A 13697-nucleotide genomic window follows, 5' to 3' on the forward strand; every position below is an offset into this window, starting at 1 on the left:
ACAGAGGTGTAGTCCTGGTAACTACTGCATGTACTCAAGTACACGCATAATTAGTGTGTACTTTGCTCAGCGAGGACTTCCTTCTTAATCTGACAAATGTAAGGCTGAATGTATGTCATAAGTCATGATATGGGACTACCTGAAACAGGGGGTTTGTTTAGATTTTGTTTTTCATGGAGTATTTTGTATATTCCCTTTAAAAAATCCTCTTTTTCCCGCGTGTTTAGAATTACTCTGTAAAATCTAGTCTCATCACTATAGAATGGCATTGTACAAAGAATATTCAAATTTTCTATTAAGTCATGAAAATTTTGCTTTATAGGTAAAAAAAAAATGAGAGAATGCTTCAATAATTCCTAGACTCCTGTCAGTTTCCTCTATGCTAAAATAAATAGACTTTTTTTTTTAATTTTTTTTTTTTACCCTTTGTATTCCCAAAACTGAATAAGTTTTTTTCCCACGAACTTTAAAAAGGTGAACTCATATTTTTCCTGCAGCAGTTTTCAAGTAATTTTAGGCTTTTCAAGTGGTTTTCCATGACAGTAAATAATGTGTATTAACTTTTAATCCTGAAATTATGATGCTGGGTGGAGTTGACTGGGACTGAAGGCTACCCCCCCCCCCCCAAAAAAAAAAACCAAAAAAAACCCCACAAACAACTGTGCTTCTTTTCCCTGATTTTTATTTTTATTTATTTACTTATTTTAAATGGCAACAAACTTTAGTCCTAGCTAGGTTAGTGGAAGATTTGGGATCAATGGAGTTTTTCAGAGTTCAGAAACTTTGAATAACTCAGTTTCCATTGCACAGCCTTTCACCTCCCAGCTCAGCAACTTCAGGTCTTAAGTGTACGAAGTCTGCTAGCTGACTGCATCTTGTTCAAAGCAAGCTCTATCTATAACAGGAGTGTCTGGTGGAGTGAACGCAGTTTTTCTCTCTCTTGGATCACCAAAAAATGGTGACTAGCTGCCAGCAGCAGGTCAATTGGCAGTTTTGCTGATGGTGTGAGGGTGAATTGGAAGAGGTAGCACTTTAGTTCATCTGGGTAGTTTGAACTTCAGGCATTTAAGTTATTTACATGGATGTGTGCTGAGATTTAGGCAGTTTGTCAGGAGGCAGCTGAAAAGTATGTTCAATGCCTGTGACTGAATTTTAGAAGTCTGTGGCATTCTCATTTTGGCTACTGAGAATTTTTTGCCTGAACAAATAAGCCTCCATCTCCCATGGAAATGTCACTCTTAGAGTTAGCTGAGGATAGTTCCTGCTTAACTTAAGTTTGCCCTGAAGGGCACTGCAGGATAATGGACTCACAATATCTTTTTTCCTCCTCCTACTCCTCCTCCATTTTTTTTTTCTTTTCTTCTTCCATAAATAACAGTAATGAAAGCTTGTTCCCTTTGTTTGTTTTTAAGTGAATGTACTATATTGGGGTATTCGAGACCAATATTCTGAATCTATTAAGTGAGTAGGTCAGTAATAATATTTGCTATTCTCATGTTGTGATCAGTGGAAAAACAAGTTTATATGTGCAGTCCTGCCAGTATATTTTAGCCCTAACCTAGACTTCTTGAAACATTCCAGCCAAGGAGCTTAGATTTGCTGTCCATAACATTTCTAGATTCTTTACCAATACTTAACAAATAATAATTCTGTAATGGCTAGAGGTTTGATATAAATTGTTGCTCACTGTAAAATTGCAACTGCCAATTTGCATCACATTTTCCTACTACGCTGTCATCATGTAGCAGCAACCGGAGTTTTCTGGAAACTGTTGAACTGGCCTGCGGACCCATGTCTGAGTGGCTCGTACTCAAAATAGGAATTTATATAGCTTTACACAGAATGATAATTTCACTCCTGAGTAGCATGGCATTTAGTTTGGCTGGCACACAGGGTATGCATTCAGCATTTGCAGAGAGGTAGCCCCAACAAGTGTTTGCTGCTTCCTGAGCACCAAGGATAGCTGTCACAGACACCAGTGTTATTGTTGTTCTATAGTTATGGAGACCCTCTTTCTCCATTGGAAACCCTAGATAGCTCATGTTTAGCTTAACTCATTTATGGTATCTTAAAGAGCCTAGCTGTTTAAAAATGCCATTCTTTTATGGACTACCATAGACATAACAAAAGGTACTATCTTCATTCTCATGATTCACATAAAGTACTGGAACACATCAAAATATGAGTGGAATTTCCCATAAAGATGTATTTTACTATTTACTATTTGCTTTCCTTAGAGGAGAGAAACACCCAGCATTTCTGTTTTATTAAAACAGAGCTCTTAGCAATAATGCAAAGTTTCACTCATTTGAATTATTAGTATGGTGAATGAATTAAGGATATCTTTGAATGTTATGAATTGGTATGAATTAAATATCCAAGGACATTTCTGTCCTTGGATAAATATGCAGATATGATATTCCCATTTTGAAGAGAAAGGATCACAGTTGCTTTAGGCTTGTAAATAATTCTTGGTCCCATAACACATGAATGTAAGCATCCTTTGTGGAAACATTCTTGTTGCCTCATAGCTAAGGAACTGGGTTGTGAATGCTGGACATGGTTTTTGAGTGCGCACCTAATCCTGTATTCCCTTGGAGGCTCCCTTCCAGCTCAGGTTTGCCTGCAAGCCAGGTGTGAGCTTGATGTGTGCTTGTAGTGTCCAAGCACGTCTGTTAGGTCAGCGTGGGCAGGGACAGTGGCTCAGCCAGCCCACCTGCTGCCTGGAAGGAAGCCTTGTGGGCTGCATTTGGGAGCCAGGCTGTGCTCCTGAGGTGTTTCATTTGGAGAGAGAAAGTCACAGTGACTAGGTTTAGTTCTTTCCCTACCTCCAGTGAAAGTGGGACTGGACCAAGGTGTCAATCTATAAAGTAAACCTGAACACATGGTGAAAGCTTGCACAGTCTGCAGACTGAAAGCAAAACAGTTTTCACTTGTTCTCCTCAGCTCTCCCTTTTCTCCTTTTTTTTTTTTCCTAATGTTTTTGAGGAAAAAGGAGGAAAAAATGTATAAGTGGTATCAGTACTTTTTTTTTTTTTTCCCAAATAAACCCTTTCCTGGGGAAAAAAAAATGTTATAGGGCAGATTTTTATCACAAAATACTTTTAGCTAGGAGCTGTCTCCTCCTTTTCCAGACCTATTTTCTCACTGTGAATACTGCATTTAATCTGTAGGATGACTGCAAGTTTCCAGACTGCACTGCTGGCAGTCCTGCTAATACAAACCCTGTTCAACTCTAACCTCACTGTAGCTTGTTTCTGAGCCTTCATTTATGCTGTGTATCAAGCTACTGTAGTGAAGTGTTATTTCAAGAAAAAATACTCAGCATCTTGGTGAACAAAATGTATCTACACAGAGAAGATATGATTTATGTGGTCACTGAAAGCAGGAGGAGATGGCTTCTGATACTGCTTTCTAGGAGGTATTTAAATGGGGTGGATAAAGTTTTAAGTATGTGTGGAATATTTTTGTGGAATATCCTTTGCTTTTTTATATGTGTCTACTGGCACATGGAAAATAAGACAAAAAGCGCTGAAATATTATCCAAAATTTGCTGGAGGTGGAATTTATCTCTTATAAAAATACTCAATTTTTTCTTGATTATATTTCTCAAAACGGAATGTGCCAAAACCAGACTGCACAGAAAAAAAGCATAAAAGAGCATTCTTGGGCATAAAAAGGGTATGCTTTTAGAACAAAAAATGCAAAGTCATATATTTTTTTTTTCATTTTGTGAATGTTTACTTTTTCTGATCATGTAATTTCAATTTAATTTTCTGTTAAAATATAAAATTAAATAAATATAAAATGAAAATCTTAAAACAAGTGAAGTAGAAACAAGTAGTGCTAAAGCAATAGTACTGCACTGAAGATTTGAAACCAGAAATAGTTGCAAGTCTCAGATTTTCAATGCAAGAATTATAAATTGGCCCATATTAGCCTTATCGAAAGTATTTATCAAGTCAGCGTTCTGTTCAGAAAGCCTAGTCTGGCCTTTGGTATGTAAAATATCAGAAAGCTGTAGCTTCAGTTTTTATTGCAAATATTTGATTCAGTTCTAGTCAGAGTGTATCTCTCCAAATGTGACTGTTAGCAAATCAGGAGAAATATTATTGTGCTGAGGAGATTTCCAGCACGGCATTCCTTATTTTATCCTAAAGCTTAGCCATCTGAATCGCTGGGCAGTTGGAAAATTAATTAAAAAAAAAAAAAAGTCAACAAAAATGCTACACTGCTTGCCTGCCACTGTTGGATGCCAATAGAGGAGAGTGCAGGCCAAGATTGCTTTGCTGTTTTGTTTGAATCCAGAATGCAGCAATAAAAATAAATAGTGAAAGAGTCAGCTAGCCCTCGTCACAAGGCAAGTCTTTTTTTTTTATGGCTGTGTCAGGCTACATGTCTGTGCTGACATCTTTTCCAACCCAAGAGGCTAATAATCTCTGCATCTTTGTAACTGAAACTTTGTGCACATATAGCTTGTTATGTTTCCAATCACTAGAGATTACTGCTATTTATATGCTTTGTTAATACAGGCATGATCAGTTCTTTGGAATATGCATTGATTTAAGTCAAATATTGTAGAAAATTTTCATGTTATGTTTGTGCCATAGAAACCAAACTGTGCTCTGAATAAAAAAAAAATGGTGCTAAATGAAATACAAATTAAGGTTATTTGACTTTTATTCTATCTCTACCAATTAGCAAAAGGTTATAGTGGGAAAGAAACGTGGTAGAAAAAAGCTCGTTAATTGTTAGGACAATCCAGTAAAGTGCTCAGCTGAATAGCTAACTTTAAACAGCTTGACACCGTGTATTTCTAAATTTAAGTATGTGTATAGGTATTCTGGCATAATGGAGGGGCAGTAAGGGAAGCCTATGGAGATCAAGAGATATTTGAAATTATTAGTGCCTAAACTAGGTCTGTTTGTTCAAATCTATGTGACTTTAGAAAAGCTTTCCCTATACCATAGGAACAGCTAAGTATATGTGGAAAGCCCTCAGGGAAACATTTTCTTCAAACAATTAACTTTAACCACTTCATAAGTAGTTTTAACAAAGTAGTAAATGTTTCTGAACTGTTCAGTGGCATATTCAAGCTATAATAAAATAACTAAATAAAATGTAGAGTGTATTTTATGCATAAATACATAACAAACCTGTGTCACACACAGTAATCTCTTTGAAAGTATGTGATGTCTGCTTCAGTGTTTTGCGATTGGGAAAGGTACTTTTATTCTTACTGAAATATATAGGAAACCAAGAAATACTGGATGAGCTAAATCAAAATCTTTGCTGGAGATTTATCTATCCTTCTGGCAAGCTGTTTACTTTTCCATGAGAGAATCTGTGTTAGATCTCCCTATGGAGCCCCAAAGTTGCTGTAAATTCAGTTGTATTAAATGTTACTTTAGAGATGGTGTTTACATCCTTGATGATTTTGTGTCATTGTTTTAAAGATAAACTTCTACTCTGCAGTAATAAACTTCTCTCTATGTGATATATTATTCAAGGGTTAGCCAGTAGAGTTGAAATTGAGGGATTGTATTTATTTATTCATTTATTTATTGAAGCTTAGTGTTTTAGGTGCTATACTGTTGGAAATTAAACATAAAATTAGATAGGTTCCAAGTCAATCTTGTGCTGCTTGTAATGCTAATTCTGTTTTCAGAATTTCCCTGGTACTACAATTTTGGATCACCTTTAGTGTTATTTCAGAAAGTCCTATGTTCCTAGCCCTGATGTATACCAGAATCTGGTTTTGGATGCTGCAGCTGCCTACTGATGCCACTTCTGAGATGAAAACTTTCTGTCAGCCCTGTTTGCCAGCTAATAATGTCCAAATGAGCTAATTTAAAGTAACCTCATACATCTTCATGCTCAGTTTCTATGCCAGGAGATTTTTTTTTTTTCCAGCAAGCTTCTGAGATGTAAAGACCTATGTACATGGAGGTAACAGGATAAAGTCTCACTAACTTAGCCATTAACATAATTCAAAATTACAGTTGGGCATACATATCTGCAAAATTAGTTTTTCCCCTTGTCTGAATATAGGCAAATAATGTCTCATTTCAGCAGGCTTTTTACAGGTCTTAGAACCTGTCTCTTCACCATGTCATACACTGCATTCCTGCTTGAGCCTGCTGGCTTCAATATTAATTCTTACACTAGGGAAATAAATAAAGGATCGGGGGAATTCTACCATTAGATGATTCCAAAAGTTTAAACAAAAACATATTTAAAGAGAAAAATGTTTTCTTTTTCATTCTCTGTTTTTTTTGGAGGTAGAAATCCATTATAACAACAATGAAATGAGTCTTTCTTGTTCCAATGGTGCACAGCATTGCCCAGTGCTTGTCATCCTTCCAACACCTTGCAGACTCAGAGACCCCGCTGCTCTCAGGTTGTTTGTCACCAGTGTGATGCCATTTACTTGGAAAGAGTTCAGCCTGCTTTGGCCAGGTTCCATGATGACCGAAACCAAAGTTGTGGGCTGGTTAATCGGCACAGATGTACCAAGTAACCCCCTCACCTTTCATTCTTGGTCTTTATTTCAAAGCAGATCAGAGTCCATCCTGTTCTGAATTATTCCAGTTCTAGATAAAGAGGGAAGTTGAATCTCTATGTGAGAGACTGCACTGGGATCCCCATATATGTCAGTATTCCTATAAGCCTCCTTCTGACAAGCCACTTCTGCCTATCCTACTACTTTGATATGCTTATGAGTCATTTTCATTATTACTTGCGAGAGGGGCACAGAGGGGATCTTCAACAAGAACTGGCCGGATGCACTCATAGGACTTTGCACAGTGAGTCCTGGATTTGGCTTTGCTGAAAGAGTGTGAGCAATGGCCAAGTGGCAGTTTAGTTTCCCTGTGGATTAGGGTCTCATGCCTCACTGACTTTTGCCTTTTAGGATCTGCAAGATCTCCTAACATCTGTCTTGTCTGATGCTTTGATGTGAGCTCATGTTTCATTTTTACTTCTGGTCACAGCAAAAATTATTTTCTTGTCCTTTTTTCACCTGTTATTTTACATAAATGTCTAACCCTTAAGTGTCTTGAATTTTTCCTTTCCATTGGAAAATTTTGGTTGAAATCAGAAAATATTGCAACAAGGACAGAAAATCAGATAATCAGATGCTGTAATCTTGCAAATGTATCATCAAAATAACTATCATAACTTCTGGCTTCAGTAATATTTTATTTGAAATGAATTTAGCTCCTCTGAATTAATAACCTAATGTTCATTAATATTCTGAGAAAAAATATTTTATATGTCTTTTTATTTTGACAACCCTATTACATTTCTTCTGTCAGGTTTGGACTGCATCTCCATGTCTCATATATATATTCCCCTATGGTAATTCCTTGGTGAAATAAAAAAGCAGAATTGGGAATAATATTTTGGCTAGACACAATTTCAGATGCTTAGCTTGATAAGAGAGCTTCCTCCTGGGTTTATTTTTGGGTATTTTGAAGCATAGTAATGCCCAACAGCTTTAAAATGTTTCCATGGTTTCCAACACAACACAAGACTTCAAACCTGAATTTTATATTCCCCTAAATTTGGTCATTGTTGATTTTAAAGCATATTAGATCATCCACAAATAGGAGGGTTTCAGAACATCGAGCTGTTTAGAAACAAGTGGTGGACAGTTTTGGAGAACTTCTCTTTTGCCTTGGCATGTTTTTAGGATAATTCATATATTGGAGATAATTTACAACCCTGATGGTACTATTGCAGAGACCTTATGTGATGGAATTTATATCACTTTTCCTTTCAGACATTTAAACCACATGTCATTCTAGAAAAACGAGGACAGAGGTCCAACAAAGAAGTGATTTATTTTCAGTTAAAATACTAGCTACATTAAAACCACATGTTATTAAGTACTGTATGACCGAACCATGCTCAGAATAAGGCTTACAACACCAAAGCTTGCTTACAATGTTTCTTTTCCTTTTTTTTTTTTAATTTTTTTTCTTTTCTACCACAAACTTTGCCAGTGCATGCATTAACAGATATTACCTGAGCTGCACTGTACTTTGACTATAATTTTTTCCTTGATGAAACAAGTTGTTGAAATACCAGAGAACAAATTAATTGACTTCCTTATTATTTTTCTCACATTTCTAGATGGTTGAACATTTATGTCTGTTTTAGGTGTCAGTATATCACTGTGATTCTCTCTCCTGAAACCACATAATATGATTAAGATCAATTAAGACTGAAACTTAATTTTTCAGAGTGAAACAACTTGTACTTTGGGCACTTTACCAACATGAACTGTATAACTCTCATAACACTCCTGAGAGATAAATAAAATCTTACTTTACAGAAGAATAAACTAATCCACAGAAGTAATGCACACAAGTCCAAGACCAGAAGGGAAAACAATAGGAACATTAGAATTAAGGGGCCTCAGTTCTGTGTTCAGGGTACAGATACTGAGGACTAGTTTCTGTCCATAATGTTACACTTTCCAACCAGATTGTCTAGCACACGAAGGGATTTTTTTTTTTTTGTGTGTGTTAAAGTTGCCAGATGAGTTGTCCAAAACTTGGTGGAGATGACTAGTGAAAGGTTGAAGGATTCATCCTGTAAAAGGGATTTTTGCAGTTGCACCAGGCTTCTGTGCTGGCTCTATGCAGGCATGGCTAGATGATGCTAACACAGGAAGGGTGCTTGAGGGAAAAGAAACTTAGCTGTTTCACCTGTATGTGACAGAGTAACTCCTGGGGAATGCTAGATTACAAAATGATGTCAAGATACACTGGTATCTAATCGGGAAATGGAAAATGTTGTTTCCTCGTTGTTCAGATTCTGTTTAATGTGCAATTTGCATGCACTAGAAAACCTTTCCTGTCACTTTCCAGGAATTCTACAGACATTCACTAATTAACACAATGCCTGTGTCTCATAGGTAATTGCTGGGCACTTTTCCTCCTAGAAGGGAACTGGCCAGTTACTGTCAAACAATCTTTAAACAAAGTAGAGATCAGAAACAGTAAATTTCTCAGTTTGTATGCTTGAGATCATTCTAATTCAGATGTTACAATCACATCTTGAAATCATTAATACTTCCTTAAGCTTGTCTGGTATTCTCATTTGTCTTGAAATTGCCTAGCTCAAGCAGATGCTGAAGTATTGACTCTGCATCAGCAACATGCTAATATTTGTAGTGGCTTTAGACAATAAAAGGTACAAAAGCTTATGTTATGTGTCTTTTCTCAGCCTTTGGTTGCCTAATTGAAATATAATATCTGTATTAGACAATATAGCATTTTAGACAATAGAAACTACTGAATTAAAGCTGGCTAATTTACTGCCTTGTCTTGGATGGAGACCAGTACCGGGTAATGAAGGAGATGGCGCAATGAACCACACAGTGGACAAAAAAGGCCTGTGTGGTAGGCTGGCTTGACTAGTGCCAAGTCTAAATCATAAGCTGTTACAATAAATTTTAGCACAATATGAATTATGTCCAAAATTATTATTGAATCACCTGCCCAACAAGCCTCTATGTTGTACAGTATGTGTTTGTTTGTTTGTTAATTACCAGCCTTGTAAGCACATCTATAGTCAGTTAGTTACCACTGAGCTCACTGCCTAACTGAAGTAAATGGTGTGTAAACTCACAGTAGGAAATACGTGGTACCTATACTCCTGCTGCCTGCTTTGTGTTTCCCAAAGCATTGGAAAGTTGGTCTTACTGCTGATGCCACCTGCACTGGAACAATAAGGTGAGGCCTGAAGTGGCAGCTATTGTGTTAAATTGTTTGAAGAAGCCTTTTTTTTTTTTCTTTTTTTTTTTTTTTTTTTTTTTGGCTTTCTGCCCTTCTGGCAGCAGAGGGAGCAGCAAAGTCGTCTCTCCAGGCATCTCTCCATCTCATCTCCTAGTTCTGTCCTTCTGTTCCATGCTTCACTCTTGCCTTTGAGGTGGCAAAATTTCAGTTTTGTTTACTTTGCTTGGCAGCTGAGCACATTTGGGCAAACCAAAAGGACTCATAGGCTAGACAGGCAGTCAAAGGTTGGAGGAAGATGATTATACTAGTGATTGACTTATGATATGCAGTAAATGTTGTTATGTTAGGTGAATTAAGACAATATTGCCACTAAACTGTTGTCTTCCACTGGTTTTGTTTCTTTGTTTCCTAGAAATAATGCAACTACTGTTAAATTTTCCCTGATTATAATTCCAGTTCTCTTTACATGGGCCTCAGAGCCTTCTTCCTTTCTCCCTCTCCCTCCTTAGGTTATTGTTTATCTTTTCTTTACATTGCATCATCCAACTGACTTGTCTTCTCCCTTTCTCTAGATGTTTCCAGATGTGTGGCTGAAAGGAAGTACACCCAAGAACAAGCTCGAAAGGAATTTCAACAAGTGTTTATTCCAGAATGCAATGATGATGGCACATATAGTCAGGTTGAAAATTTTTAATTCAGTATCTTGCACGTCTGTAAAATTAGAATGCGTGTGTTTCAAATATAATGAAATGTGATTTCAAAATGAAATGTAATTTGTACTAACAATGATGTTAAAAAATAGAAAGAAAATTCATGTTTTGTGCCAGCTGAGTCCTTGTTCTTTTTTTTCAGAGTTGGCCAGCAAAAGAGCCAAACATTACTGTTGTTCATGTGATACACTCCCTATTCTTCTAGGCTGAGGCAGCTGAGTCATTCTTGTAGCCCCCTGAATACTCATCAGATGGTAAAATGTTTGGAATTTCTGATCTATTGCTGATCTAAACCAGAAATCTTGTGACCAGAGTCCATATCTTAAGGCTAATAGCATGAATCATACAGGATTCTTCCCTATCCTCAGCTGAATTTCTGCACAAGTATATCATCTGAGGCTAATTAGGTTAGTTTATAGAATTCAGAAGGGGCACAGCTAGGTGGTTACCCTGTGATGTATATTCTGGTCAAGGTTGCCTTCTGCTGCCACTGTACTGCAATTCAGTTGTGGAGTTGTGCAGAAGACCATCCTTCTTGTTTTAAGAGGGAAGTGATATTGGCTCTCAGGACATATAATGCAATTGATTTCTAAGAGGAATTCCAAGAGTTTCCTTTCTGACAGCTTGGGATATGAATAATGCTGGCAGAAGCATTCTGTCCTGCACTTTCAGTGGGTGGAACAATATGTTCTCTGTGTGGAAAAAAACTCAAGATTGCTTGCTTCATGAATAGTTTGTGTGTCCCTTGAGGAATTTTGTTGTGAGGTTTTCATAACACCTGCACCTCACTCTCCTGAAACAGGATATAAACAACTGGATATTTCAATAGTTTTCTCTTCCATTGGATTCTGAAGGACCTACCTCACTTTGCTTGAAAGAAGCTCTTCATAATGCTAAAAAATCATGTGTATGATGGAGATTAAGGTCCATTATGGTTTGTCATTCTAGGTTTTGCCAATATAGTTTGCTGGACACAGTACTCATGTCATGAATGCTTCAGGATAATAGACATATGTCTGACAGACTGCACGCGGTTCATGTCATTTCTGACAGGTTCAGTGCCACAGTTACACTGGATACTGCTGGTGTGTCACTCCCAATGGTCGTCCTATCAGTGGAACTGCCGTGGCCCACAAAACTCCCCGGTGCCCGGGTAAGATTTGTTCAGCTGACTGGGTTATGACATTGTCTTATGAATATTAGAGTTTAGTTGGGGCATCTGAGTAGACTTAAGGAAAAAAAAAATCTTCGCCAGATATGTTGTTCAGCACAGGAACAGGTGCTTGTGGAAGCAGTGGACTCTCCCTCCTTGGGGATTTGCAAAATTCAACTGCACAAAAGTTGGTCTAGCTTTTAAGCTAGCCCTGCTTGAGTTCTTCTGAGGCCACTGCCAACCTAAATCTTTCTGTAATTCTATGATCCGTCTACTTTATTTGTATTATTATCTAGCTACTGAAATGTTTTTCTGCAGTGGTTATTTGTATGATAGTTATGATTCACTGTGTGAAACCATGCAACTGACTTGCAGAGGCAGTTCTTTATGTTGCAACTCTCATGTAAACTCATTGCAGAGTTTCAGAAATTCCAGAGGGCTTTGCCTTTTTGATTTTTTAAGTATTTGGCATATAGAAACAAAACAAAACAAAAAAACACTCCCAATCAAAAATATTAATACTGACTTGTAACATAGTCCAGTGAAAGAACTCCCACAGCAACTCTCATGATTGGCCAAATCCAGAGAAGAAATAAAAATGAAACAAAGCACTAAGAACATAATGGAATAATTGTCTCTAGAAATTAATTGGCAAATCAAACTCACTTGTCTTTCATTAGCAGGACAATTACTAGCTTCAATGTTTTTCAGGAATTTGCTTTTGACCTTATTTCATTTACGTTGATAATAAAGATGATGAATCCCCAGTGTATGGACAGTTGCCGGGATTGCTGTTCACCTTGCTTGAAGCTGGCATAATTGCACCCTTTTGACAGAAATAGCTCTAAAAATTACTTGAGCTGTATGTATTGCATTTCTGCTTGTGCTGCAGCACCATTCTCTGTCAGAGAGTAGAAAGAATAACTTAAAACTTAAAAAAAAAAAGCTAACTGTAATATAAATGAAGCTGAAAGAAGTGATTAAGATCTTTGAGGGAATTCACCAGGTCTGATCTACTCCCATTGTTTGAACACAGTAATGAAATTTTTAAAAAGTACATGGAGGAGGGAAAATACCACTATGAAAGTTTCAACAAAGATTATAAAAAGTTAATTCATTTTTAAGGTCTGTCTTGTTTAAGTGATTTGCAGAATCTTCCATGCATGTTCCCTGTAGGTGAACTTTAGCCAGAAAGAATAATTTTCTGACTAATCCATTTGATCCAGTCTGAAAAGTCTCTCTGGCATGACAGTGAATTGTGAAAATTAACATAAATATTCAAAAGGTTTAAAATACATTAAAGCATGCATTTGTTTCAATATAATTACTGTTCATAACTTGAGCATGTCTTTATAAGACACAGGTTAGGATAGTATTTATGTGTTCCAATATACTATTGATTTGTGGTGGTTTTGAATGTCCTTAGCTAGGGCTTCTCTTAAAGTGTGCTCTCATTTCTTCGTAGAATCATAGAATGATTTGTTTTGGAAGGGACCTTAAAGATCATGTAGTACCACCTCCTTTATCATGGGCAGGGTTGCCACCCTCAAGACCAGGTTGCCCAGGGCCCCATCCAGCCTGGCCTTGAACACCTCCGGGGATGGGGCATTCACAGCTTCTCTGGGCTTCTTCTACAATATCAATGTGTGTCAAAGCTTTGTAGCTTCCTTTTCTTTTCTTCCACTGACATCAGTGAAAAAAGGGCTATGCTTATGCTGAAATTTCAACAATTGTTTGGCAGCTGTGTCACAACATGTGTCATTATTGTTGGCTCAAAATTTTGCTGATTAAGTTACTGTATATTCGCTTTTTTTTTTTTTTTTTTTTTTTTTGGTAATATCAAGGAGAAGCTGCAATGTAGTTCCAGTTTAGTTAATAGATTGATGTGAGAGTTATCCTATATCTACAGGAATCGAACCCCAGTTTCTCTCAAATGTCTTCATGTGCCTAGTAGATAAACTGCCAGATTGCTTCAGCTTATTTTGGAGGACTGGGAAGGGAAGTTAGTTTTCTAGAAATGCTAAGGAGAAGGTCATAGTAGCATTCAACTTCTGTCTAGTAGTTCTGAGGTCAATAGACTGTTCCAGG

At 37.1% G+C, this 13697-nt stretch overlaps 1 protein-coding gene across 6 annotated transcripts in view; it reads left to right on the forward strand.

Annotated features, from left to right (window-relative positions):
* The window catches only part of SMOC2 (SPARC related modular calcium binding 2), a 148317-nt gene that overhangs the window by 50517 nt on the left and 84103 nt on the right, over window positions 1-13697 (forward strand). For all 6 annotated transcript variants that reach the window (XM_083830720.1, XM_083830721.1, XM_083830719.1 and 3 more), the window contains exons 3-4: window positions 10319-10425; window positions 11510-11609. In XM_083830720.1, the coding sequence (XP_083686846.1) occupies window positions 10319-10425; window positions 11510-11609 (207 nt within the window). The remainder of the gene's footprint in view (window positions 1-10318; window positions 10426-11509; window positions 11610-13697) is intronic.

The sequence above is a fragment of the Anser anser genome (assembly GCF_964211835.1).
Source record: "Anser anser genome assembly, chromosome: 3".
Taxonomy (NCBI): Eukaryota; Metazoa; Chordata; class Aves; order Anseriformes; family Anatidae; genus Anser; species Anser anser.